The sequence below is a fragment of the Serinus canaria genome, chromosome 4, assembly GCF_022539315.1.
Source record: "Serinus canaria isolate serCan28SL12 chromosome 4, serCan2020, whole genome shotgun sequence".
NCBI classification, from domain to species: domain Eukaryota; kingdom Metazoa; phylum Chordata; class Aves; order Passeriformes; family Fringillidae; genus Serinus; species Serinus canaria.
Genome location: NC_066317.1, coordinates 1,815,988 through 1,836,058, shown reverse-complemented (window position 1 = coordinate 1,836,058; position 20,071 = coordinate 1,815,988). Strand labels below are relative to the sequence as shown.

At 56.2% G+C, this 20,071-nt stretch overlaps 1 protein-coding gene and 1 long non-coding RNA gene across 6 annotated transcripts; one reads left to right on the top strand and one right to left on the bottom strand.

Moving 5' to 3' along the window:
* Window positions 1–50: 50 nt before the first annotated feature.
* LOC127059517 (uncharacterized) lies at window positions 51–6,997 on the bottom strand. 4 transcript variants are annotated; one of them, XR_007777440.1, is made up of 4 exons: window positions 6,765–6,997; window positions 4,600–4,942; window positions 545–654; window positions 51–340 (listed from the first exon to the last, which is right to left on the bottom strand). It is a non-coding gene; the product is annotated as an uncharacterized LOC127059517 (long non-coding RNA). The 4 variants fall into 4 exon arrangements; XR_007777441.1 differs by lacking the exon at window positions 6,765–6,997 and adding an exon at window positions 5,126–5,273; XR_007777443.1 differs by lacking the exon at window positions 6,765–6,997 and adding an exon at window positions 5,126–5,273 and having other exon boundaries at window positions 4,600–4,804.
* RBPMS (RNA binding protein, mRNA processing factor) lies at window positions 1,848–15,229 on the top strand. 2 transcript variants are annotated; one of them, XM_050973592.1, is made up of 9 exons: window positions 1,848–1,960; window positions 7,771–7,848; window positions 8,035–8,073; window positions 8,170–8,232; window positions 8,963–9,113; window positions 9,711–9,841; window positions 11,536–11,605; window positions 12,870–12,975; window positions 13,585–15,229. In XM_050973592.1, the coding sequence occupies exons 1-7, from the start codon at window positions 1,898–1,900 to the stop codon at window positions 11,596–11,598; spliced, it is 588 nt and encodes a 195-aa protein (XP_050829549.1). In that variant the 5' UTR covers window positions 1,848–1,897; the 3' UTR covers window positions 11,599–11,605; window positions 12,870–12,975; window positions 13,585–15,229. The 2 variants fall into 2 exon arrangements, with proteins under 2 accessions (XP_050829549.1, XP_018779066.1); XM_018923521.3 differs by lacking the exon at window positions 9,711–9,841.
* The last annotated feature ends 4,842 nt before the right edge of the window (window positions 15,230–20,071 follow it).

Here is a 20,071-nt window from a genome sequence, read left to right as displayed (position 1 = left end):
TGTCCCGTCGTGCCGGCAGAGGGCGGTGTGACCCCGCGCTCCTCGGGGGTCCCGGCCCGCATCCCGAATCCACGCAGGCCCTGGGGTGGGAAAGGCTCCACGGACCCGGTGTCCCCCTCCGCCCAATCCCCCGGAGGCTGCTTCTGCTCGGGTTCCCTCCCGGAGGGCCCAGGGCAGAGCTGAACCTTGTCCACTCGTTCCACTGGAGCCTCGGGACTCCCCACACTTCCCAGCCATCCTACCAGAGTCCCTAGCTGTTCACAACTTCCCCTTCTATCCCTGTGTGACACAGTCCAGCGTCGTGTCCCAGCTCAGATGGACATGGATGCAGCAGAAATTCCTGTTGGAAAGAGGAAGAGATGGGAAACCATCAGCAACTACCACAGGGCAACCCCAATTTTTGTGGGATAGAGGTTTGGGATCGGGAGTTTCAAGGCAAGGAAGTGTGCAATATCTCCTGGAGCAAATTGGGTTTTCTCCCCAAGTCCACTTTCATGGGTACAAAAAATCCAAACCTCCCCTTTTTCTGGTTTGTGATTGCAACCTGGGTTCCAGCCCTGCTGGGGAGCTGCAGCTCTTCCCCAAAGCTGAGTCCAAATAAGGGTTGCAGAATTGTCCCGCCCGCTGTCCAGCCAGAGCTTTTTGTGCAGATGCCTGTGGAGGGGGAAAACAAAGGGAGTTAAACACATCTTCAAATTCTATTTCTCCCCTTGCTGAAAATCTACTCCAAAAGCCAGAGGCTCCAGCAGATTCGGGTGACTACATCAGTCCCTATGCTCTGGATTCCCTCCGGGGTCAGCTGCCCTTGTAGCCAGACACTTCCCGCTCCCCCCAATCCATCTGGCATAGCACATTTCCACCTTCCTCCCGACCCGAGAGCTTCTGCCCTGTGAATCGCTGCTGCGGGCAGGCTGCAAACCTGTGGGTGGCCGGCCTGTGTCCCCTGAGCAGCCGGCAGGACAGACAGACAGCTGCCCCCCGGTCTGTATCGGCCGCTGAGGCGCGGAGAGGCACGCGGTGACCTTAAGCGCCCGTTGGGAAGGAGCCCTGTGTCCCGGGCAGGATGTCCTCGGCGTCACCTCCGGCCTCGGGACTGTGAGCAGGCGGTACCGGGGCTGGACACAGCTGCTGGTCCCCACTCCAGGGGCTCTGTCACGCTGCCGCGGGGCCGAGCGCAGCCCTGCGGGAGCACAGCCTCCTCCCTGGGGCTGTGCAGGGCTGCAACGAGCCGACACCGAGCTCTAGAACGAATGCCAGGCTCAGCAAAAGCCCAGCCTAGGCATGAAGCCTAAATGCAGCTCCCAGGCCGGGCAGGGAGGAGTTGAGCTCCCAGGTGGAGCTAGTTGGGGTGATGAGCCCCCGCTGATCCCTCCACTGCCCCCAGCCCTACACTGGGTGTCCCCAGCACTGTCCCCTCCTCTGCCCCACAGCCCTAACGCATTCATGTCTCCGGGACTGTGCCCCATGTCCCCAGCCTGGTGTTCTGTATCCTTAACCTTATGTCCCATGTCCCCAGGACTGTGTCCCCTCTTGTCCAGCCCTGTCCTATACCCCAGCCCACGTCCCATGTCGCTGAGACTTTGTCCCCAGCCTTGTACCCAGTATCCCCCAACCCCGTGTCCTAGACTGCCTCCAGTATCGTCCTGTATTTCCAGCTCCGTGTCCTGTGTCCCCAGCCCTGTGTCCCGCGTTGCCAAGGCCCACCTCCCGTATCCCTGCGCTTCTCCATCCCCCCGCGGCCCGGTCCGTCCCCACCGCTCCGCCGCGCCCCCGCCCCGTCCCTCCCCGGCCGCGCCGCCCCGCCCCGGCCCCCCCGCCGCCGCCGGGACCAGCCCCCAGCGCCGCCCGCCCGGACGCGGCTGCCGCCGGCGGGACGAGGAGCCTGGCCGGTCGCACCATGAGCAGCGTCCCCGCCGACAGGGAGGGCGGCCCCGCCGACACCAGCCTGCCCGAGGAGGAGGTACCGGGGGGACACACACACCGGGGATTTGGGGTGGAGGGTGTCCGGCTTCCCCCTCCCCAGCCGCGGTTCCCGAGAGCTGCGCTCCGCGGGTGCCCACGCACCTCCGCGGGATGGGGGGTCCGCGCCGCGGGGCTCCCGCCGGCTCCCGGTACCCGGGGCTGCTGCGGGGGGAGCAGGGACGACCGGTGGGAGCGCATCCCCGCTCCCCGGGACTCTCCCATTCTCCGCCCGCATCCTCCTGGGGCTCGCCGCAAGCGCCCCTCCGCCTCGCCGGAGGGAACCTGCGGGCGGGGGAGCTCCAAGCGAGACACGGAAAGCCCCGGGGGGCGTGGGGGACAAACCAGGCTCCCCTCGGTCCCGCTGCCGCTGCCTGGTGCTGCCAGTGCCCGTGGGTACCGTGCATCCAGCGGCCGCGCAGCTCTTTCCCAGGGGTCTCACCCCAAAAATGTCCGAAACGCTCCCATGCCCACGGGAGACCAACCCCACACCCCGCCACGGAGAGAGCTGGTTTTCTTCATTCCAGCCGCAAAGTTCCTGGTTTTGCCCGTGACCTTGAGATGGGAATTTGGACTTTGTGAGGGTGAGAGCGGCAAGATTCCGATCTGAGATCGCCTCCTCCTCCTTACCCTCCGCCCGGCTGGGCTGCTCCAGCAGCTCCCTGCTGGGCTCCCTGCTTGGTGGCCAGCGCTGGGATCAATCACCTCAGCTCCACCGCCCGCTGCCGCCTGCCTTCATTTGCTTATTCCAGAGGTGGCTCTGGCTTCAAACTTCCCAAAGTTTCCTAAAAAACGGGGAGTTTTTCCCCTGAGGGCCTTGCGGGGTGTGTGGGAGATGATGCTATGGCTCTGTTGGGTATGGCAGAGGGTGACACCCACGGAGGCCTGTTGCCTTTTCCAAAAGCATGGAACCGTGCGCCGTGCCGGCAAAGGGCAGCCCCCGCTCCGCTCCCGGGCGGATCCGGAGGGCCCGGGGCTGGCTGTTGCATTGCTGATCCTTGGGGACCCTGTGACCCGGTGATGGTGGACATGAGGAACACGCGGAGGGGACGGCTGGGAGTGCCAGGGACACATGAGGTGGGCGATGCCCGCTCTGGCCTGCCAGCCGCGCTGCTCCGGTGCCAGGCAGGTATTTTCCCTGCAGGACTTGTTCCAGCCCAGGCTGGAGGAGCCGGTGCTATTTGCTCAAGCACAGGGAAAGGGTTGCCCAGCTACTGTGCCTCACCTCCCCCCTCCCAGCGCTTGCCTTCCAGCCTCCTGTTCCCTCAGAAGAGAAGGAGAGGCAGCCCCCATCCCGGCGAGGTCACTAAAGGCGCTGCCAGGTGGGGAAAGCCCCCACTTCATGCCCGCTCCTCTCCCCTGCTCCTGGCAGCCGGGTGGCTTCCCCGTCGCTCTCGCCTGTACAACCCCCCGTGCAGGGAGCTGTGGGCCAGGGGCTTCCCCACGGAGGAGCCGGAACAATTTGGGAAGGCGGTCACGTCACTTTGGCCGGGCGAGAACGGCATGTGAAAGGCTCGGCGGAGGCCTTATTTGGTAGCGAGTGGCTGCGGAGAGCCCGGCTCGTGGCCCTCGTCCCCATCCCATGCCAGATCCCTCATCCCGGGGGAGCCGTGCCATGGGGAGGGGACCCCAGGGATGCTTGCTAGGGGGAATGTGCCCAGCGAGTAGATAAAATCTGCCCCTGTAGCCCCTGTGTTGCATCCCCCCGTGCTCCTGCTTCCTTTCCTCCCTGAAGCGCTGGGTCCGGAGGGTTTGGGAACAAGCTCCAGGCGGGACAGGGACGAGTGTGACCCGCGCCTGATCCCGCCGCTCCTCCGCTCTGTTGCAATCCCCCATCTGCTCCCTTGGCTGCTCACTGCCTTTTCCTCTGCCGCTTCCTCGTTCCAGCCCCGGCAGCTCTGGACTCGCTTTTCCCCAAGGGCTGTTCCTCTGCTCCCGTCCTTCACCGGACGTGAGAGAACCGTGATTTTCCAGCAAAGCGGCTCCGGCTGGCGAGGCCGGAGATCTGTGCCGGTCCCTCCCGCATCCCCCGGGCGGAGGAGCCGGCATCCCTCGGCCTCAGCCTTGTTTATGTCGGGGAGTTTTGCGGGCTCAAGGCATGCGTACACACAGGCCGGCAATCTAAACCCAGCCGAGGAAGACGCTCCATTAGCCAGGAGACTATTTACACCGGGACTAATCCCGGCGGGGCGGGAATGCACCCCGCGGCCGCGGGGGAGGCGGCACCCCGCTTTGCCGGGAATGGGAGGGGAAGCCCGGCTGGCCCGGCTGCACGGCTCGATGGCAGCCCCGTGCCGCCTCCCTCCCGCTGCTGCCGGATCCGGTGCCTCGCCGGCGGCGGGCAGTCAAGCGGATCATCGGCTGGTGGAGAATTAAAGCGAGCCCCGCTGGAAGGGGCGCACGTACGGACGGCCGAGGGATGGGAGCAGGGCTGAAGGAGGCGATTAAATGCCTCGTGGATGAATCACCCGGACGCCTCCCGCCTCCCCACGGCCTGTTAACGTTTACCGGGGCTGGTTTGGGCAGGGCAGAGCTCGACAGGGGACCGGGACCCTGCTGGCAGGGCACCCTGGATCCCTCTGGGCACCGCCGTGTGATGGGGGTCCAAGGCAAGCAAATGCCCCCCTGGTGCCTCCTTACCTGCAGGAGATGAACCTGGCTTGTGGTTTCATGTGAGGAAGAGGAGGGCTGCTGGTGCTCCATCACAGACCTCTCCATTCTGGGGTCATCCTTGATCCAGGCTCTGGAGACCCCAGTCACTGCCTGGCCCGGATCTTTGCCTCATGCCCTCTCAGCCATGATCATCTCAGCAAATCTCCACAGATCCTTTCCAGCATCCCTTAAACTGGCCCAAGACAAGATGCAGGATTTCAGGGACAACAGACTGGGAGGGTGGGATGCAAAGGTGAGAGGGACAGGCCAGAAGGGGGATGGAGATGACTTCCAAGGAAGAGGAGAGTAGCACAGATGAAGAGCAGACTTCCTGCAGGGAAACAAAAAGCCAGGACAGGACATATCAGGAGTGAGGCAACATAGGTAGGATCCAGCAGTTCTGGCAAATTTGAGAGCTGTGGGGTGCAGCAGCAGGAGCAGAGGAGGACTGTGGAAAGGGACTTGGAGCAGTCCCATTGCTGCCATCCCCATGGAAGGAAGTCAAGGTGGTCACCTTTAAGCTTCCCCTGGAGCAAACGTTTTAAAAAATCTTTGGTTTCACCCCTAATTTCAGGAAGAAGGAGAGATGGAGAAACGTTTCACCAAATAGAAACTGAAAGATGTTCATACAGCAAAACGGAAACAGCTCAGGCTGTTCAAAACACCAGTGGAGTTTAGGCTGGGGGAATCCCATGCTCCAGCTCCCTTTAATCCTTGCTGGAGAGCTGTCAGTCTGGCCCTGTCCCATGACATCCTTGGGAGCAGATGCCGTGCCTGATCCACCTCTCTGAAGGAGTAATTCTTCCCTGTGAAAGAACAGACACATGCCTGCTGCCTGGCAATTTCTCTGATAAGGCTTTTTTTTCCCAGGGAAGGATTTTGCCCTAGGAGTGTTTCTGGTAGAGGATGGGGACTGAATCCCTGGGATCTCTCAGCACAAAAAAACCTGGAGCAGCTCCCTGTGGGCCAAAGCTCCCTTCCATTTAAGGGCAGGAGTAATATTTCTGTCTAGAATCTTTCCTTTGGCCAAAGGGTATCTGTGCAGCCTGCTGGGATTATCCCCAAGGATGCTCCCTTGCTCTGCCACTCCCACCTGCTCGTTACCCAGCACAAGGATGCTGTTCGTGTAGGATCTACTCCAACACCCCTGGGGCTGAGTGCATTTGCGGGGTGCAGATGGGGAGCACCCAGGAGCTCATATCCATCACCTGCCCTGGGCCCCAAAAACCCTTTTGGGGCTGGAATCCAGCTGGGGGATCCTTTGGAGCCTTTCTCCCTCTTGCTGCTGTGTAACTTTACAGATTCAAACTTGGCCGACCCGCGTTTGAACTTGTAAAGAAAACAAAGTCATTAGAGAAGAGAAGCCCTTCCTCTGTGGGGCTGAATTTCGGAGGGCTCCTTGGGATCTTTCATCTCTGTCTCTCTCCCATGTAGCTTTGGGGACAAAAGGTCTGGCAAACTTGGGCATGCACGGTTTGGATTTCAGGGATGCAAACTGGCAGCAGGTTTCCCCACTGCCCCCAGTCCCTCCCACTGGTCCCTAGTGATTCCTGAAGCTCCCCAGGGAGAGGAGAGGCAGTAAGCCAGGGATGACTCCAGGGATGAGGGAGACAGGGGACACCGTGCAGGGATGCTCAGGATGTAAATCCACCTGGGAGGGTGGATGTGTCTGGAGAGCCAATTCTCTGGGATTCCCATGCTCAGAAGGACCTGTCTGACAGCCAGTATTTTTTAGCCTAGGAAAGGAAAAGGGTGCTTTCTTTAGGTTGAATTTCATGGACACAAGGGGAGATCCTCCAGGTGAATCCCTCCCTAGCCCCTGCCAGGAGAAACTGGGGCAATGTCTCCACTGACACACTGAACACACTGGGATGCTCCATCCCTCCCTGGTCCCAGCAGACAGGCAGAAGGCTGGCAGGGTCCCCTAAGGAGCTCTGGGGATGGTCCCAATAGAGGGGACAGGCTACCAGGCTGTGCCTGCCTGTAGCCCTGGTTCAGGAAGGGGTGAGGACACCCCTTCTCTGCAGATCTCATCCAGCCTGGATGCTGGTACCCGCAGGGATGATGGTGATGATGATGATGATAATGCTGGCACCCAGGATGGGTATCACCAGGGCTGTTGACACAAAGGCTATGTGCAAACAGCTGAGTACCTTTTGTTATTTAATAGATATAGGTCAGCCAGAGGTTTTGTTCCACAAAGCAGGAATGTTTGCTGCTCCCAGGCTGGGAGATGGGGGAGATAGCTTATCTGCAAGAGAAAGAAGAAATGTCAGCAAAAGAATAGGTCTGGGCTGGCTGTTTCTGGCTGTTTCCCATGTCTCTTTCCCAAGGAACGGGGCAGGCAGGGTGCCTGGCCAAAAAAATTAAATAAAATACATGGAGGTTTTCCCTTTCTACAGCTCAAAGGGTTAAGATGAGATTTTGGGGATGAGGAGAGGAACAGCAAGTTCAGTTCCTCACACTGCTCTCACAGTTACAAGCTGGCTGTAAAGCAAAACCATCCCAGCACAGGGTTTGACCATCCTGGAGGAGCCCCACATCCTCCCTCAGGGTGGTGGGAGCAGAATTTCTGCCAAACATCCCAGCTTTGAGGATGCTGCACCACGACAAACATTAAAACCACCCAAAAAGGGTTAAAACTCCTTAGAAGGTGACTTTTACAAACCAGGGACAAACTGTTTAACTCCAGCTGCCTCTAAACCAGGGCCTTTCCTCCAGGAGGAAGAGCTGGTGTTTGCTTCTCCCAGTCCTTAATGAGCTGCTGCAATTAAACTGAGACAATAGGCATTGTCTGTGGAGTCCAGGATCTGCTGGGGATGATGGGAGAAATCCTGTTTGCCAGACCGGGGTGGGAAGGTGCTGGGATTCTGTGAGCTTTTTATCCTGGAGGGGACTGCTGGGGTGAGGACAGGTCCCCGTTACCTTTCCATGGTGCCTTAGCAGCTTCCTCCAGGGCCTCATGAAAGATGAGGCCACCGTCCCAAAAACTGAGCACCACTCAAGCGTGATGCAAAACCAGCACATTAGCTTAAGGCTTTTGTTTGCCCAGGAGGTTCCCCTTGGGCTGGCATTGTCCCTCTGGCTACAGGGAGCAGGGTGAATCCCCAAGTTAGGAACAAGAGAAGGTCCTCAGGAACCTCCTTTCTTCTTTTCCAGGTGAGGACACTCTTTGTCAGTGGGTTGCCTCTGGACATCAAGCCTCGGGAACTTTACCTGCTCTTCAGACCCTTTAAGGTATCACAGTGGGGAGGGAAAAGGGGGCTGAAAGCATGGGGTTGGCCTCTGCCCCAGCCCCATGGCCCCAAACCACTTTCTGGGATCTGAGAACCCACTGAAGTCTAATTCAGTCGGTTTATTCAGTTACTATTATTTAATTGTGGGGATCTCCACCAAAACCCCTTTTTAATGCTTTCCTTACAGGGATACGAAGGGTCTCTCATCAAACTCACCTCCAAGCAGGTAGGAGCTGCTCCAAATGGTGCAACCATCCCAACATTCCCTGGGGTGAGGGGCTCCCCAGGAACCTGACTGATGACTCCTGTCCTTCCTCCACAGCCCGTGGGCTTCGTCAGCTTCGACAGCCGCTCCGAGGCGGAGGCAGCGAAGAACGCGCTGAACGTGAGTGTGCCTGGCTCAGCCACTCCATTGCTCCATCTTCCCCCTGTTTCCCTGTCCCCAGAGACTCTCTGAATTCCTCCATACCTAGCATGTGCACCTCCCATGCTAGCCAGCCCCATGGCATCCCCATCCTTCCAGACAATCTTGTTTCTCAGTTGCATCCTCCCTCCTGGGGGGCTGCATCCCTCTCACCTTTCTCAGGGCCATCCAGGAGAGCTTGAACACTCAGGACTCAAGCCTAAGATGCAAGTGAGAAAGAGCATTCCCTGTTTATTCAGCAGGAAAAATCTCATCTAAGTCTGTAAAAGAAAAAAAAACAAATTTCACTTTCTTTTAGCAACTTGTGAAGTTACCTGAAAATAGTTACAGGCAGAACTGTATGGAGCTGGTTCTCCAATTCTTCCCCAGCTCTCCCTGCATTTTGGTTCAGGGTTGTTTTTTTCCTTCTCTTCATTTTCAACGTAAAACATTTTTTTTTCCTTTGGCTTCACTAATCCCTCTGGATAAGAGCTTGGCCTTGCGGGATGCCGACTGCCAAATATGGTGCCGATGCTAAAGATGCCGGAGGAATGTGAGCCGCCTCGGGGCCTGGCAAATTAGCTCATTTCAGGGCTGCAAGTTGAAAAAGCCCATAAATAACGGGGAGTTATTTTTGCTGCGGGGCCGGCACGCGGCGGTGCTCGCCCACCCGCCGTGCCTCCTTCCCTCCTTCCCTCCCTCTCTCCTGCAGGGCATCCGCTTCGACCCCGAGATCCCCCAGACGCTGCGGCTGGAGTTTGCCAAGGCCAACACCAAGATGGCCAAGAACAAGCTGGTGGGCACCCCAAATCCCAGCACCCCTCTCCCCACCGCCGTACCTCAGTTCATCGCCCGGGAGCCCTGTGAGTACCCCCTGCGCTGCCAGCAGGGCTCGGGCTGGCAGGAGCCAGGGGCTGGAAGGAGCAGGGACACCGTGACCGGGTGGCCAAGGGGAATACCAGGGCCCATTGGAAACGTTGGTACCTGCTTGCTGCATGGTGGCACGTGCTGGGGGTTCCCAAAGGAGAGGACCTGGCACAGGTGACAGCCAGCAGGATGAGGTCTCAGGAGGGACCTGGGTGATGCTCTGCTGTGAGCACCCCATGCCCGTTTCCGCTTCTAGAAGAGCTTCTCTCATGCAGATGCCGGCTCCTCACCCTGCTGTTGCACACAGGCATGAGCTGCACACTCCTCTGCTGAATCCCTGGGATTATTAAACCTCGTGGAGACAAGGAGCCCAGCCCTGGCTCCCTGAGCAATGCCCCCAGCCCCGTAGCATTGCTCACCCTGTGTTATCCCAGCGGGAGAATGCTGTGTTGGCTTTGTAAGCTGGCTCTCACTGGTGGCATCTCACACTTTTCCAGGGCCAGCTCTGCTCCTGCATCAAGGGGAGAAGGAAGGATGCAGTGAGGGTCACAGCCCTTTGGTCACCATTAACTCTCCCTCTTCTTCTCTTGCAGATGAGCTCACAGTGCCTGCACTTTACCCCAGTAGCCCTGAAGTGTGGGGGCCGTACCCTCTGTACCCAGCGGAATTAGCACCTGCTCTACCTCCTCCTGCTTTCACCTACCCTGCTTCGCTGCACGCCCAGGTAATTCCGACCCATCCGCCTCCACCGCTCACCCTCCCTCCTGCCCGCCCCAGCCCCCCTTCCCCTCGGTGCTCTCCGCACCACTAACTCTGCCCGGCTCACAGGCACTCACTCCCTGCTCCCTGAGGTTTAGGGAAGGCTCCCAAATGGAGCTGAATGCTGGCAGGGGTCCTGTCTTTCCCCAGACTCCTCTCTCTGCCTTCCTACTTTTGCTGGTACCTGTGGTGGGGCAGGTGGTGAGGGAGGAGGGAGGGCTGGGGATGCTCCCAGGGTTTGGACCATGCCCGTTGCTCCTGGCACCGAACCATCCTGCTGCCAGCGTGAGATGGGGGCTCCAGAACCCCTGGCTGCCCCTGCAGCATGGCTGGGATGCGATGTGCTGCTCATGGGGTGTGAAGGCAAGCTGCTCTCACGGGGAGGAGAGGGAAGTGAAGCGCAAATGGAGGGTCCATCTTTTATTGACGAGGTGCTGCCTCGTCGCCGCTGCTGCTGGCCCCCGATGGCAGCATGGGCTGTTAAAAATTAACCATCCGCCTGGGAGAGGAGTGGGGGAAAGAGGGAGGGGGAGAGGTGGAAATGGCAGAGCAAGAGGATTTCTTTGCAGTGCCAGCCTTGCAGCATCATGGGGATGCTGGGAGAGGACCCCTGCCACAAGGGGGGAAAGGGCAGCTACCTCCTCAGCATCCATGCTGGGCAGTACCCCGGCTTTTGCTCCTTGCTGCTGGCTCCAGCTCAGTGATGAACAGGAGGTAACAAGCACATGGAAATGGATTTGCCAGATAAACTGCATCCAAAAGGCTTTTGGCCTTGGTTCGCCAGGATTGAGCCAGGTTATCTAGAGCCACCATCACTGAGAGCTGGAGCAGCCAGGGGCTGGTTTGAGCAGAAGGATGAGGAAAAATGCTCAGTGTGCAAACCATGTGCAGCCTTTGGATGAAACTCCAGCTTTTTGGGCCCTGCTGTTCATAGGAAGAGCGTTGGTAAATATTATTGCAGCTACGTACTTGCCTTGTCAAATAACTGCTAACAGGCAGCACCTGCCCTGCTCAGGGAAGCACACAGCCAAGGAAACAGAGGCGTATGGAAGCTCTGAGGGTCCCTTGGGAAAACCCAGGCTGAGATCTGATGTTAGACAGAAACAATATTATCTGATGTGAAATATCAGCCTGCTGGGGAGGGTGCTGGTGGCACCTTCCCATCCTCCTGTGCAGCTGCTGGGGTTGTGGGTTTGCTGAGTGGGGGCTGGAGACTGGTGCCACCATCCAAACTGGAGCTGCTTCACTGGATCCTGCAGGCAGCAGCAGGACCGGGAACTGCAGGATGGATGGTGGGGCTGGCTTGGAGTTATCTGGCAGAGCACTGAGTGCCTGAGCGCCAAATTTTGGCATCTGATGTTTTCTGCTCTGTTTCAAGCAGGCTTTGCAGGAGCTGAGAAGGATGAGCTCACTCCTGCTCCATGGGACCATGGTGCTGCTGTCCCAGCTCCATCCTGCTGGAAGCAGCCATGCCAGGAACTGTGCTCAGCCTCAGTATTACTGCTGAAATTGGAGCTGGGAGGGCTGTACTGCTGTTCCAACCTCTCTCTGCCCTGTGTCTGGGAAAAGCCAGGCAAAGGGATCCCAGCCACAGCCTGATGTTGTCAGGGTGGGCAGCCACCCCCTCTCTCTCACCTCGTGTCCCCGTTGCCTTGGCAGATGCGCTGGCTCCCTCCCTCCGAGGCTGGTTCTCAGGGCTGGAAGTCCCGTCAGTTCTGCTGAATGCCGGGTGAGTGCCGCTGTCCCACCCTTCTGTGCCACCTGGGGACCACCTCTGCCCTGAGCTTCCCCCACTGTGACTCCCGGGTTCTCCAGCAGCTCAGAGTGCGCGGCCACTTCTCAGCAGACACCCCAAGTCCAGTTGCCCTCCCTGTCCCCAGAAGGGGATGTCTGTTCCACCATTCACTTTCCCACGTGTCCTGGGGCAGGAGGGAAAGGCACCATGCCAGAGGGGGGTGTTGTGATGGAAAAGGCAGCCCTGACACCATCACCTCATTAAACCTTAAGCAAAACTATCCAGCTCCACCACCCCGGGCTGCCAAAACAAGAAGCACAGCCTTATCGAGCACCCAGCTGCCCGGCAGGAGGGAGGGACAGATCCCATTCCATCTGGGACCTCTTCAGATGGAAAAAGCCTTGCAAGATACACCCTGCAAACAACTTCAGCCTTTGTGGATAAATAAACAAAGGGAACTCGCATGGAAGAGGGAGAAGAGCCTTGGTGGACATTGAGCACTGCTTGCCCTGCAATCCCAGCCTGCCTGGACCATCCTAGCCAGGAACAATCCCTACTGGGAAGTCTCCTGCTTCCACACCCACCTGTGGAGAAATGCCAGTGGATCCAAAGCTCTGGCATCAGCTGCCCCTGCTTGCATGTGACTGCTCTGCCCATCTGCTTGGCATCTGCAGCCCTGTGCTGCGGGCACGAGGTCACTCAGCCGGGAGGGCACGAGGCCCAGCCTGGCTGCAGCAGGGCCCAGACTTGGATCCATAAAGAATTCACCGGCTATTTTAGGCCCAGCAGATAAAAATAGGGAGTAGTGAGGCTTTGGGAACCAATGGTTCTTCCAAAATATGCAACATGGCAATGTTTCTAGATAAAATGTGAGCAGAGACACTTTTGGGAAGGGGAGATGAGCAGATCCCTTAGTCCACCAGCCCATGAGCCATAGTGGGTGGTGAGGATGGAGGCTCAGGGACCTCCTGTTTCCCTTCCAGGCTCCTCCAGCTGGGAACGGCACAGAGGGTTTGGCTGAGGGCCTGGCTCTCCTGCCTGCATCTGTCTGGATTTGCTGCCTGAAGCCCATCATGGCAGGGCTAATCCCACAATCAGTTAGGTTGGAAAAGACATCTGAGACCACCGAGTGCCACCTTTGGCCCAACTAAGCTGCAAGCTGTCCCCTTGGGATGTGCCAGCTCTGGTCCCTGTGAAATCACCCCTGCCCACAGCACACTGACCTCAGTCCCTCACTCTCTGCTGTGTCCTCCCACAGGTCTCAGGTGTGTGATGGTGGCCTACAGTCAGTCTTGTGGGTATTAATGGAGTCTTCCAAGGTGGCTACTGGGTTGATGTGCTCTCCACAGGACCTCAGTGTGCTGGTAAGGATGCCACCCCAGAGGCTCGGCTGCTTCGGGAAGGGGGGGTAGAGGAGTGAGGAAGTCAACAAAATATCCCTGAGGAATAGGCCCTGAGGTTGGCAGGGCCCTGGGGCTGCTCCAGCTCCTGCCCTGCAGAACCATGGCTCTGCCATTCCCCTCGATCGCTGTTATCTGGGGTGAGAGTTTCCCCAGCCAAGGAATGCCTCTCAGCTTTGAATTACCCCGCTAATCTCATCTCCCTCCTTGCTTCCTGCCTTGGATCAACAGAGACTGAATTCCTCTTTACTGCAAAACTCACACTTAACTCCCAGCTTCCCACTTCCAGCCCCGGGGACTGCAGCCAGCAGGAGGAACAAAGTGGGATCAGTGGGGCTCTTTGTGCCAGGGATGCTACGGTCTCTCCCTGCAGGCAGGTCCCACCTTGCCCTTTCCCTGCTAAACAACTGTCCTTAGAGCAAGGTCCTGACAACGAATTTCCAAAACAAGCCTCCCTCTCTCCCCCCTACCTTGCTTCCTTCCTTCCATGAAGGAAGAGAGATTAACTACAGCCCTTTTTCCTCCATCACAGCTGCTCTTTTTTTTTTTTAACACCTCTCTTTGTTGTTTCAGGCTTGAAAAAAAACCTCACACAAGTTTGGATTCCTCCAAGACTTTCCCACAGCCTCTATCACACATCTGCTCTCCTAGAAGAAAAAAGAAAAACATACCTAGTAATAATATTTTCCTCTTTTACACTGTATATTTGTAAGGAAGAGTGCGTTACTCCCGAAAGCATGGTTTGACAGGCATTGTTGTAGTGTTTGAAAAGGCTTTTCAAATGGAACCATAGGAAAGCAGACTACAAAAAAAAAAAAAAAAAAAAAGAAAAAAAAGAAAAAAACAAAGTAAAAGGAAAAAAAAACCAAAACAAGAGCAAGTATTTTTGTACCAAAGCTCCTCAAGAGGACAATCTTACACCGGGTCGGACCACAGGTTTTGTGCTTGACTTTGGAGGTGTGTAAAGAAGAGTCTTATAACGCCCTGGCCCCAGCAGCTGCATGTGGAAGGCACGACGTTCACAAGCGTGAGGATGTCAACACACACCATGAGGGTTTGTAGGAACTGTGCTCCCCTGGCACAGGAACTGTACTCTGGCTGTGTTGGCAAGGCGTCTGCGGACACTACAGTATTACTGTTCTCTTCCCAGTTGCACCAAATAACCAGCAGGCAGGACGACCAGGAAGTTCCTTCCCGTGTTTTTTCTACCTTGGGGCTGTGTTCATAGCTGCTGTGCAAAGCTTCCGTGGGGTACAACAGCTCGGATCAGGGATGGGCGGGCAGCCCACACATGTAGCAAGGTGACAATTTGCCTCCTCCTCCTCCTCTTCCTGCCATGACTGCTCCAAGCTGTTACAGGCAATGTAAACTGCTGTATGAAAAAACATACCAACAAATCCTGGGTTTGCCAGCTTCCTTCAGGTTGGACATGAGTCCTGATGGGCATCCCGTTACGCTGAAGCGCTGGCCTATGGTTTGAGCGCTGTTGTTACGCTGGTCCAGCTGCTCCCTGCGTGGCATTCCCATTTCTCCACGTGCACAGACGAGAAGGGAAGCTGCCAACATCCTTTACAGAGATAGAGTACCAGCAGAGAGACTGCTTAGCATACTAGTTCCCCTTCTCCTCGCTCCAGGAGGAATTCAGAAAAAGAAGAGAGCAAACTGACCCAAAAGCCCTATCAGTTTCGGTTTCTTGCAAAGGGAGGTGCAGAACTTCTCCTTCCATTGCCTTTCCCCCATCTCCACTCCAGCTGCAGGGAACACTGAGCTCAGCTGCTGCCCAGGCCTCACCATAGCCGGTTTTTCCCAGCTGTTCATGGCCTCGTTAAACATCATCACCTTTTCCTTCCTCTTGTCCTGTGGGTGGGCCACAATACAATGGCTGAGATTCTGGCCGTCAGGGTGGGACCGGGGGACGAAAAAATGGGGTTTTTCACAATCAGAAACTGTCCCGTTGGGGTCTTCTGTAAAAAATGGCCCTGATAAAAGTGATGTGAGAAGAAATCAACTCCAAGACAAACCTCAGAGCGGCTCCAAAAAGAACGATAGCAGCGTTCCCAAGCGACGGACTAACTCTTTTAGCAAATTATTTCCTGTACTTTGTCTCGCGGAGAGGAGAGAAGCTTCCACATTGTCTACTCTGCTTTTGGAAATATGTTTAAAGGTACTTTTCTATTGTAATTTTTTAAAAATAAAACCGGTGATTATTGTTAAGTTACGCGCAGAGCGTCACCGTGTGCTGTGTATCCGGCTGGGAACAGGGAGAAGGATCCCAGCACACCCCTCGGGGCCTTGGCAAACATCAGCCTCTTTCCTCCCTCGGGAGCAGCTGAAAGCACTCTGAGGCTCCTGGGTGATTTTTCAGGGCAGATGCCATCGTCCTGTTTGGCTCTCCTGGATCTCTAGGAAAGCTCCAAAATCCAGGCTGGAAGGATCAGCAGGCTTTATAGAAATGACTCCAAGTTTACAAAGATGTTATCGGTTAGTTTTTAAACCTACTGATCTTGGCAGGGAGCACGGGAGCTGGGATGCAATTTTCCATGAGCTCAGCCTCGGCTGAGGCAAACGTAACCTAGACACCAAGGGCCAGATTAGCTCTGTATTTTTTTTAACACGCTGGGAATTTTGAAAAACTCCAGTTTGTAAGCCCAACCTAGAAATTCCTCCTCCTTTCTTTGCTCTGCTCCCACCCTGACAAATGTGACCAGCATCCCCAGGAGCTTCAGCCAACAGGCCAGGCTTCAAAAACAAAGTGCCAGGAGCAAGCTCCAGCTTAGCAAAGGCAGCCTGGAGAACAGGGTGTAAAGGACAGGATTAAAAAAGCTACAAGCTCCAGGGTGGAAGGAAGAGGCATGGCAGTTATTTGAAACCCCTGGCTGGCAGGGATGAGTTAAACCCTTAATGTTGGATGTTAATCCCGCTGTGGCCACCACTAGTCACAGCTTTCCTTCCGAGGAGAGGTTTGTTGGCAGGCACGGGAGAGGAAGGGAAGGGAGCCACACCACCACTGCTCAGCCCAAGAGCTGCTCCGAGCAGCAGCAACCGGCCAAAACCTCTGTCCCAGGCACCACTTTGAGAGACACACAGATGTTTTTGGGAGCGGGTTCAGCAGCAAACATCCTGCAGCTAAGAGAGCCGTGAAATGTGCACACATCCTGGACTTTGCCTGGGCATTGCATCTGCTCCCAAATCTGCCCTGCGAAAGGAAGTGGGGCCTTGCCCAAAATATTTAACCTCCTGAACCTTTTTTTTTTTTCCCAATTTCTCCCAAAAGCCAGCCTGTTTTTGTCTCTGTGCTGATGAGCATTGCCCTCATCAGCAAGGGGCGGGAGCAGCACGGCTGCTGCTTGCCTGGTGTCCCCTTTGCCCGTGGTGACCTTTCCCCCTGCGGCCGGCCGGGGGAACATTCCTTCCCTGTGACCACTGGGGCACTTACAGGAAGGCCCAAGCTGCTGGCTGACACTGGAGAATTGCAAAACGGGATCAGGGACTCCCAGGCCAGAGCTGCCATCCGATACCAGGGATAAGTCCTGGGGGATACGAACAGGCAGAGCTGGAAAAACCAAAGTGAGATTTTGCACTCTCATTGTTTCCGTTTTCCCAAGTCCGTTTGTTCCCATCCCCCTAGCATAAGGCTAAGCTCAGGGAGGGGGGGATGCAGGCAGCTCCTTCCTGTGCATCCCTGCACAGAGGCTGGCTGACCAGCAGCAGGCTGGAAGCAGCTGCAAAGGCAGGGAACAGCTTGGCAGGGCCTACAAGAGAAAACACAGCGCTGATTCCCCACATCAGATGGACACAAGTGAACAGCAGAGAAATGGGAACAAGGTGGGAGAAGGAGAGCCATATTTCTCAGAGGATTTGAGGTGGAGGGTCAGGCAGCAGCAGAAGGGACAGGGGTCCTGCCACAGGAATGGAGAAGCACCAGCCAGGCCAGGGAGAGCAAAGGGCAGACAGAGCTGGCGCCGAGGCCGGCAGCACCCGCAGCCCGGATGGGGCAGGGAGGAGGAGCAAGCCCAGCGCTGCTCCTGGGAGAGGAGGAGAAGGAATAACAAGGCTGGGAGAGGAGAGATGTGAGAGCACCAGGGCTTGGCCAGGCAGCTTTAAAGGCTGAGACACAGGCTGAGGGAAGCCAGTGGCTAAGAGCAAAGAGGCTTTGTGAGGATAGCTGGGGCCCAGAACAGCACTCAGCACGGATTTGTTCCCCAATTCTTAAAGGGGAAAGTGAGTGGTGTCACCCTGCAAGGGTCACTGCACTGCCTGAGAGCTGCCAGGCAAGGCTCTGTTCTCCCTGCCAGCACAAAAAGGAGGACATTCCAACCCAGGAGCATCAGCTGGGTGCTGCAGATGTGATCTGCCCCAAGAGCCAGGCTCCAGCCAACATCTGAACACTGCTACCTGCTTCACTCAGGGTACAAACCAAGATGACAGTGGGGCTTAAAAAAGCAAAGCTGAGAAATACCATTAGCAGGTCCTTGAAATGCTGTCTCTAAAACACTGGGAAGTCAACCATTAGCAGAGTCTGGACTTCATCTCTGCAGTCTCCATAATTAATAACCAGCTCAGGAGGGAATAGAGAACACAACCAAACTGATGGAGGCAGGAAGAAATCGCACAAGTACTTCAGGCCTTGGATGCAAGCCCAGAAGTGCAGGTATATAGTCAAAAAATTAACTTAATGGCAGGACAACCTCCTGCCTTAACCATCCTTTTCCCCTGCTGTGCTTGTACTCTGCACAATGTCCAACCCACGAGGCTGGAGCTGTTCGACACGTGAATCCCAGCCACAGAAGCACTGATGGGTTTTCAGAGTCATGGCTGTTTTTCCTGGGCTGTTGAGTAACACAGAGGCCACTGCAAGCCAAAGCAGCAGAAAGCAAGCCTGGGGAAACAAAAACTGCTCTTACAGCATGCCAGGAAGCAGCAAAGGAACCAGGGCTCAGACCCACAGGTGGGTAGAAGGGGCTGCAGGAGGTCTCTGATCCAACCTCCCTCTCACAACAGGACTGTTGCCACCAAGAGACCTGGGCAGCCTGGTCTTGTCTGGGCAATGCTTGAACCCTCCATGGATGGAGACATCTCCCCACCAGCTGTTTTCCTCCTAAAATCCAAGCCAAGCTTCCCACATTCCCCTATTATGTCATCTGCCATAGCTGCCAAAAGCATTTGACCACATCATCCTCCTTACTGCCCTTCACATTGCTGTACCTTGTGACCAGATACACCCCCAGCCACCTGCTCAACACACTCAGCAATCCCAGCTCCCTGTGACTCCTCCCAGGCCCTCTGCTCCCAGCCTGGGAGCCCCAACCAGCATCCCTGGGGATGGAGGGGTGACTGAATAGAGGGGGAGGTCTGAACTGGACACAGTGTCCAGTTGGGAGCTCCCTGCTGCTGAGCAGAGAGCCAACTGCTTCCCTAGCTCTGCTGGCCCTTGCTGGAGTGGCGAAGGCTGCGGTCACCTCATTTGGGAAGGGAACAGCTACAGCTATGCAATGCCAGGGAGCCCTGCTGTGTCCAGGCAAGCCCTCTCTTCTGGGGAGATGCCAGTCTTCCTGATCTGCATGGCAGGGATGTGTCCAGAGAGCCTGAGCAGGGCTGACACAGTCAGAACACGCCCACAGAGCCATAGGACAGACCTAAGGAACAGTGCCAGATGCCAGAGCAGACCCTCCCTCCCCTGGGAGGAGATCAAATCCCAGAGCACCTCCTCTGCCATATCCCTGACTTTGACAGCAAAAGGAAGCCAGCACCAGCAGGCTGAGATTCAAGCTCTCCTCTCCCTGGTTAGCCTTGCCATTTTAAACCAGCCAACACTGAGCACTGGCTCTCCTGGCCATCCTTCCCCCAGAAACAGGAGCTGCCAGAGGCCCCCGAGGCAGCAACACACAAAGGAATTTGGGCCCGGTACATTAGCAACGACCTGAAAGTGAGCAACAAAGCTGGAAATAATGAGATGTAACACCACGCTGCTTCTGGTAATCTGCAAAGGCAGCCCCTCCCTATCAGCAGGTAGCGGGAGCGCGGCTCTCCCTGGTGGCCCGGCACCGCCCGCCCGTGCTCATCAGAAGTGACAGCCCTCACTGGCTGCAGCCACGTGCAGGGCCTCCCTTCCCTTCCCAGGGCTCCCTGGCCTCGCTCTCCTCTGCTCCCTAAAAGCCTGGAGTGATCAGGATGAATTATAGATGAGCTCTCGTCCACATCGCTTCATGTCAGTTTTCTCATTCAACCATACACCACCCTGCTGCTTTCCATCCCCTTCCAGAATGATCTTCATAATGGAGGAGAGGAGGTGGAATAACTCTGCAGTCAGAGCAACTTTTAGGAAAGAAGTTAGTTAGTAGAGATCCATGTGACACAGCTGGGCTACTCAGCTTGTCCCTCAGAAAAGGAAAACCTTGTTGGGATCAACCCACCAAATCCTGCAGCTGAGGGAACAATGTCCTTGCTGGACAGGAGCCTCAGGAGAGTGGAAGAGGCAGGGACAGGTAAAGACAGCACTGAGATGGGTTTGCCAAAAAACCTTCCTGAGATGCACAAGACCAAGGTGCCTGCCACAGCCCACTTCCATCTGAAATACTCTACTCTGTGGCCTCAGCCCAAGTGCCCTCATCCTCCTGGTTTGCAGCAGATGCTTGCAGGGAAGGAGAGAAAAGTGGGATAATGGCCCAGGGCCACCAGGACAGGACAGAACACAATGCCTCTCAGCAGCCCTCTGCAATGCCAGCCTGAGGGAAGAAGGGTTTTGCCAAAGTAAGCAAGCTGAGGGCATGGTAGCTTTGGCCACTAGGAGAGTCATTCTGCCACGCACAGAACACAAGAGAACATCCTGGAGGAATAAGAAAGGGATTTAAGTTTTTAACAGCTCAACTTCAGCAAAAAGCCTGATGAGGATATAGTGCTGTGAAGAGACTGAAGTAGACTGGGATGGTACTAAAATGGTTTCAGCCAACAGACTCATGCAGTCTGAGACGTTTTCTAGTTCTACCATTTGATTTTTAAGAGGTCTTGGGGAAAAAAAAGGAGCACTGGGAGCATCTTTGGGAAACAAAATCCAACTCCT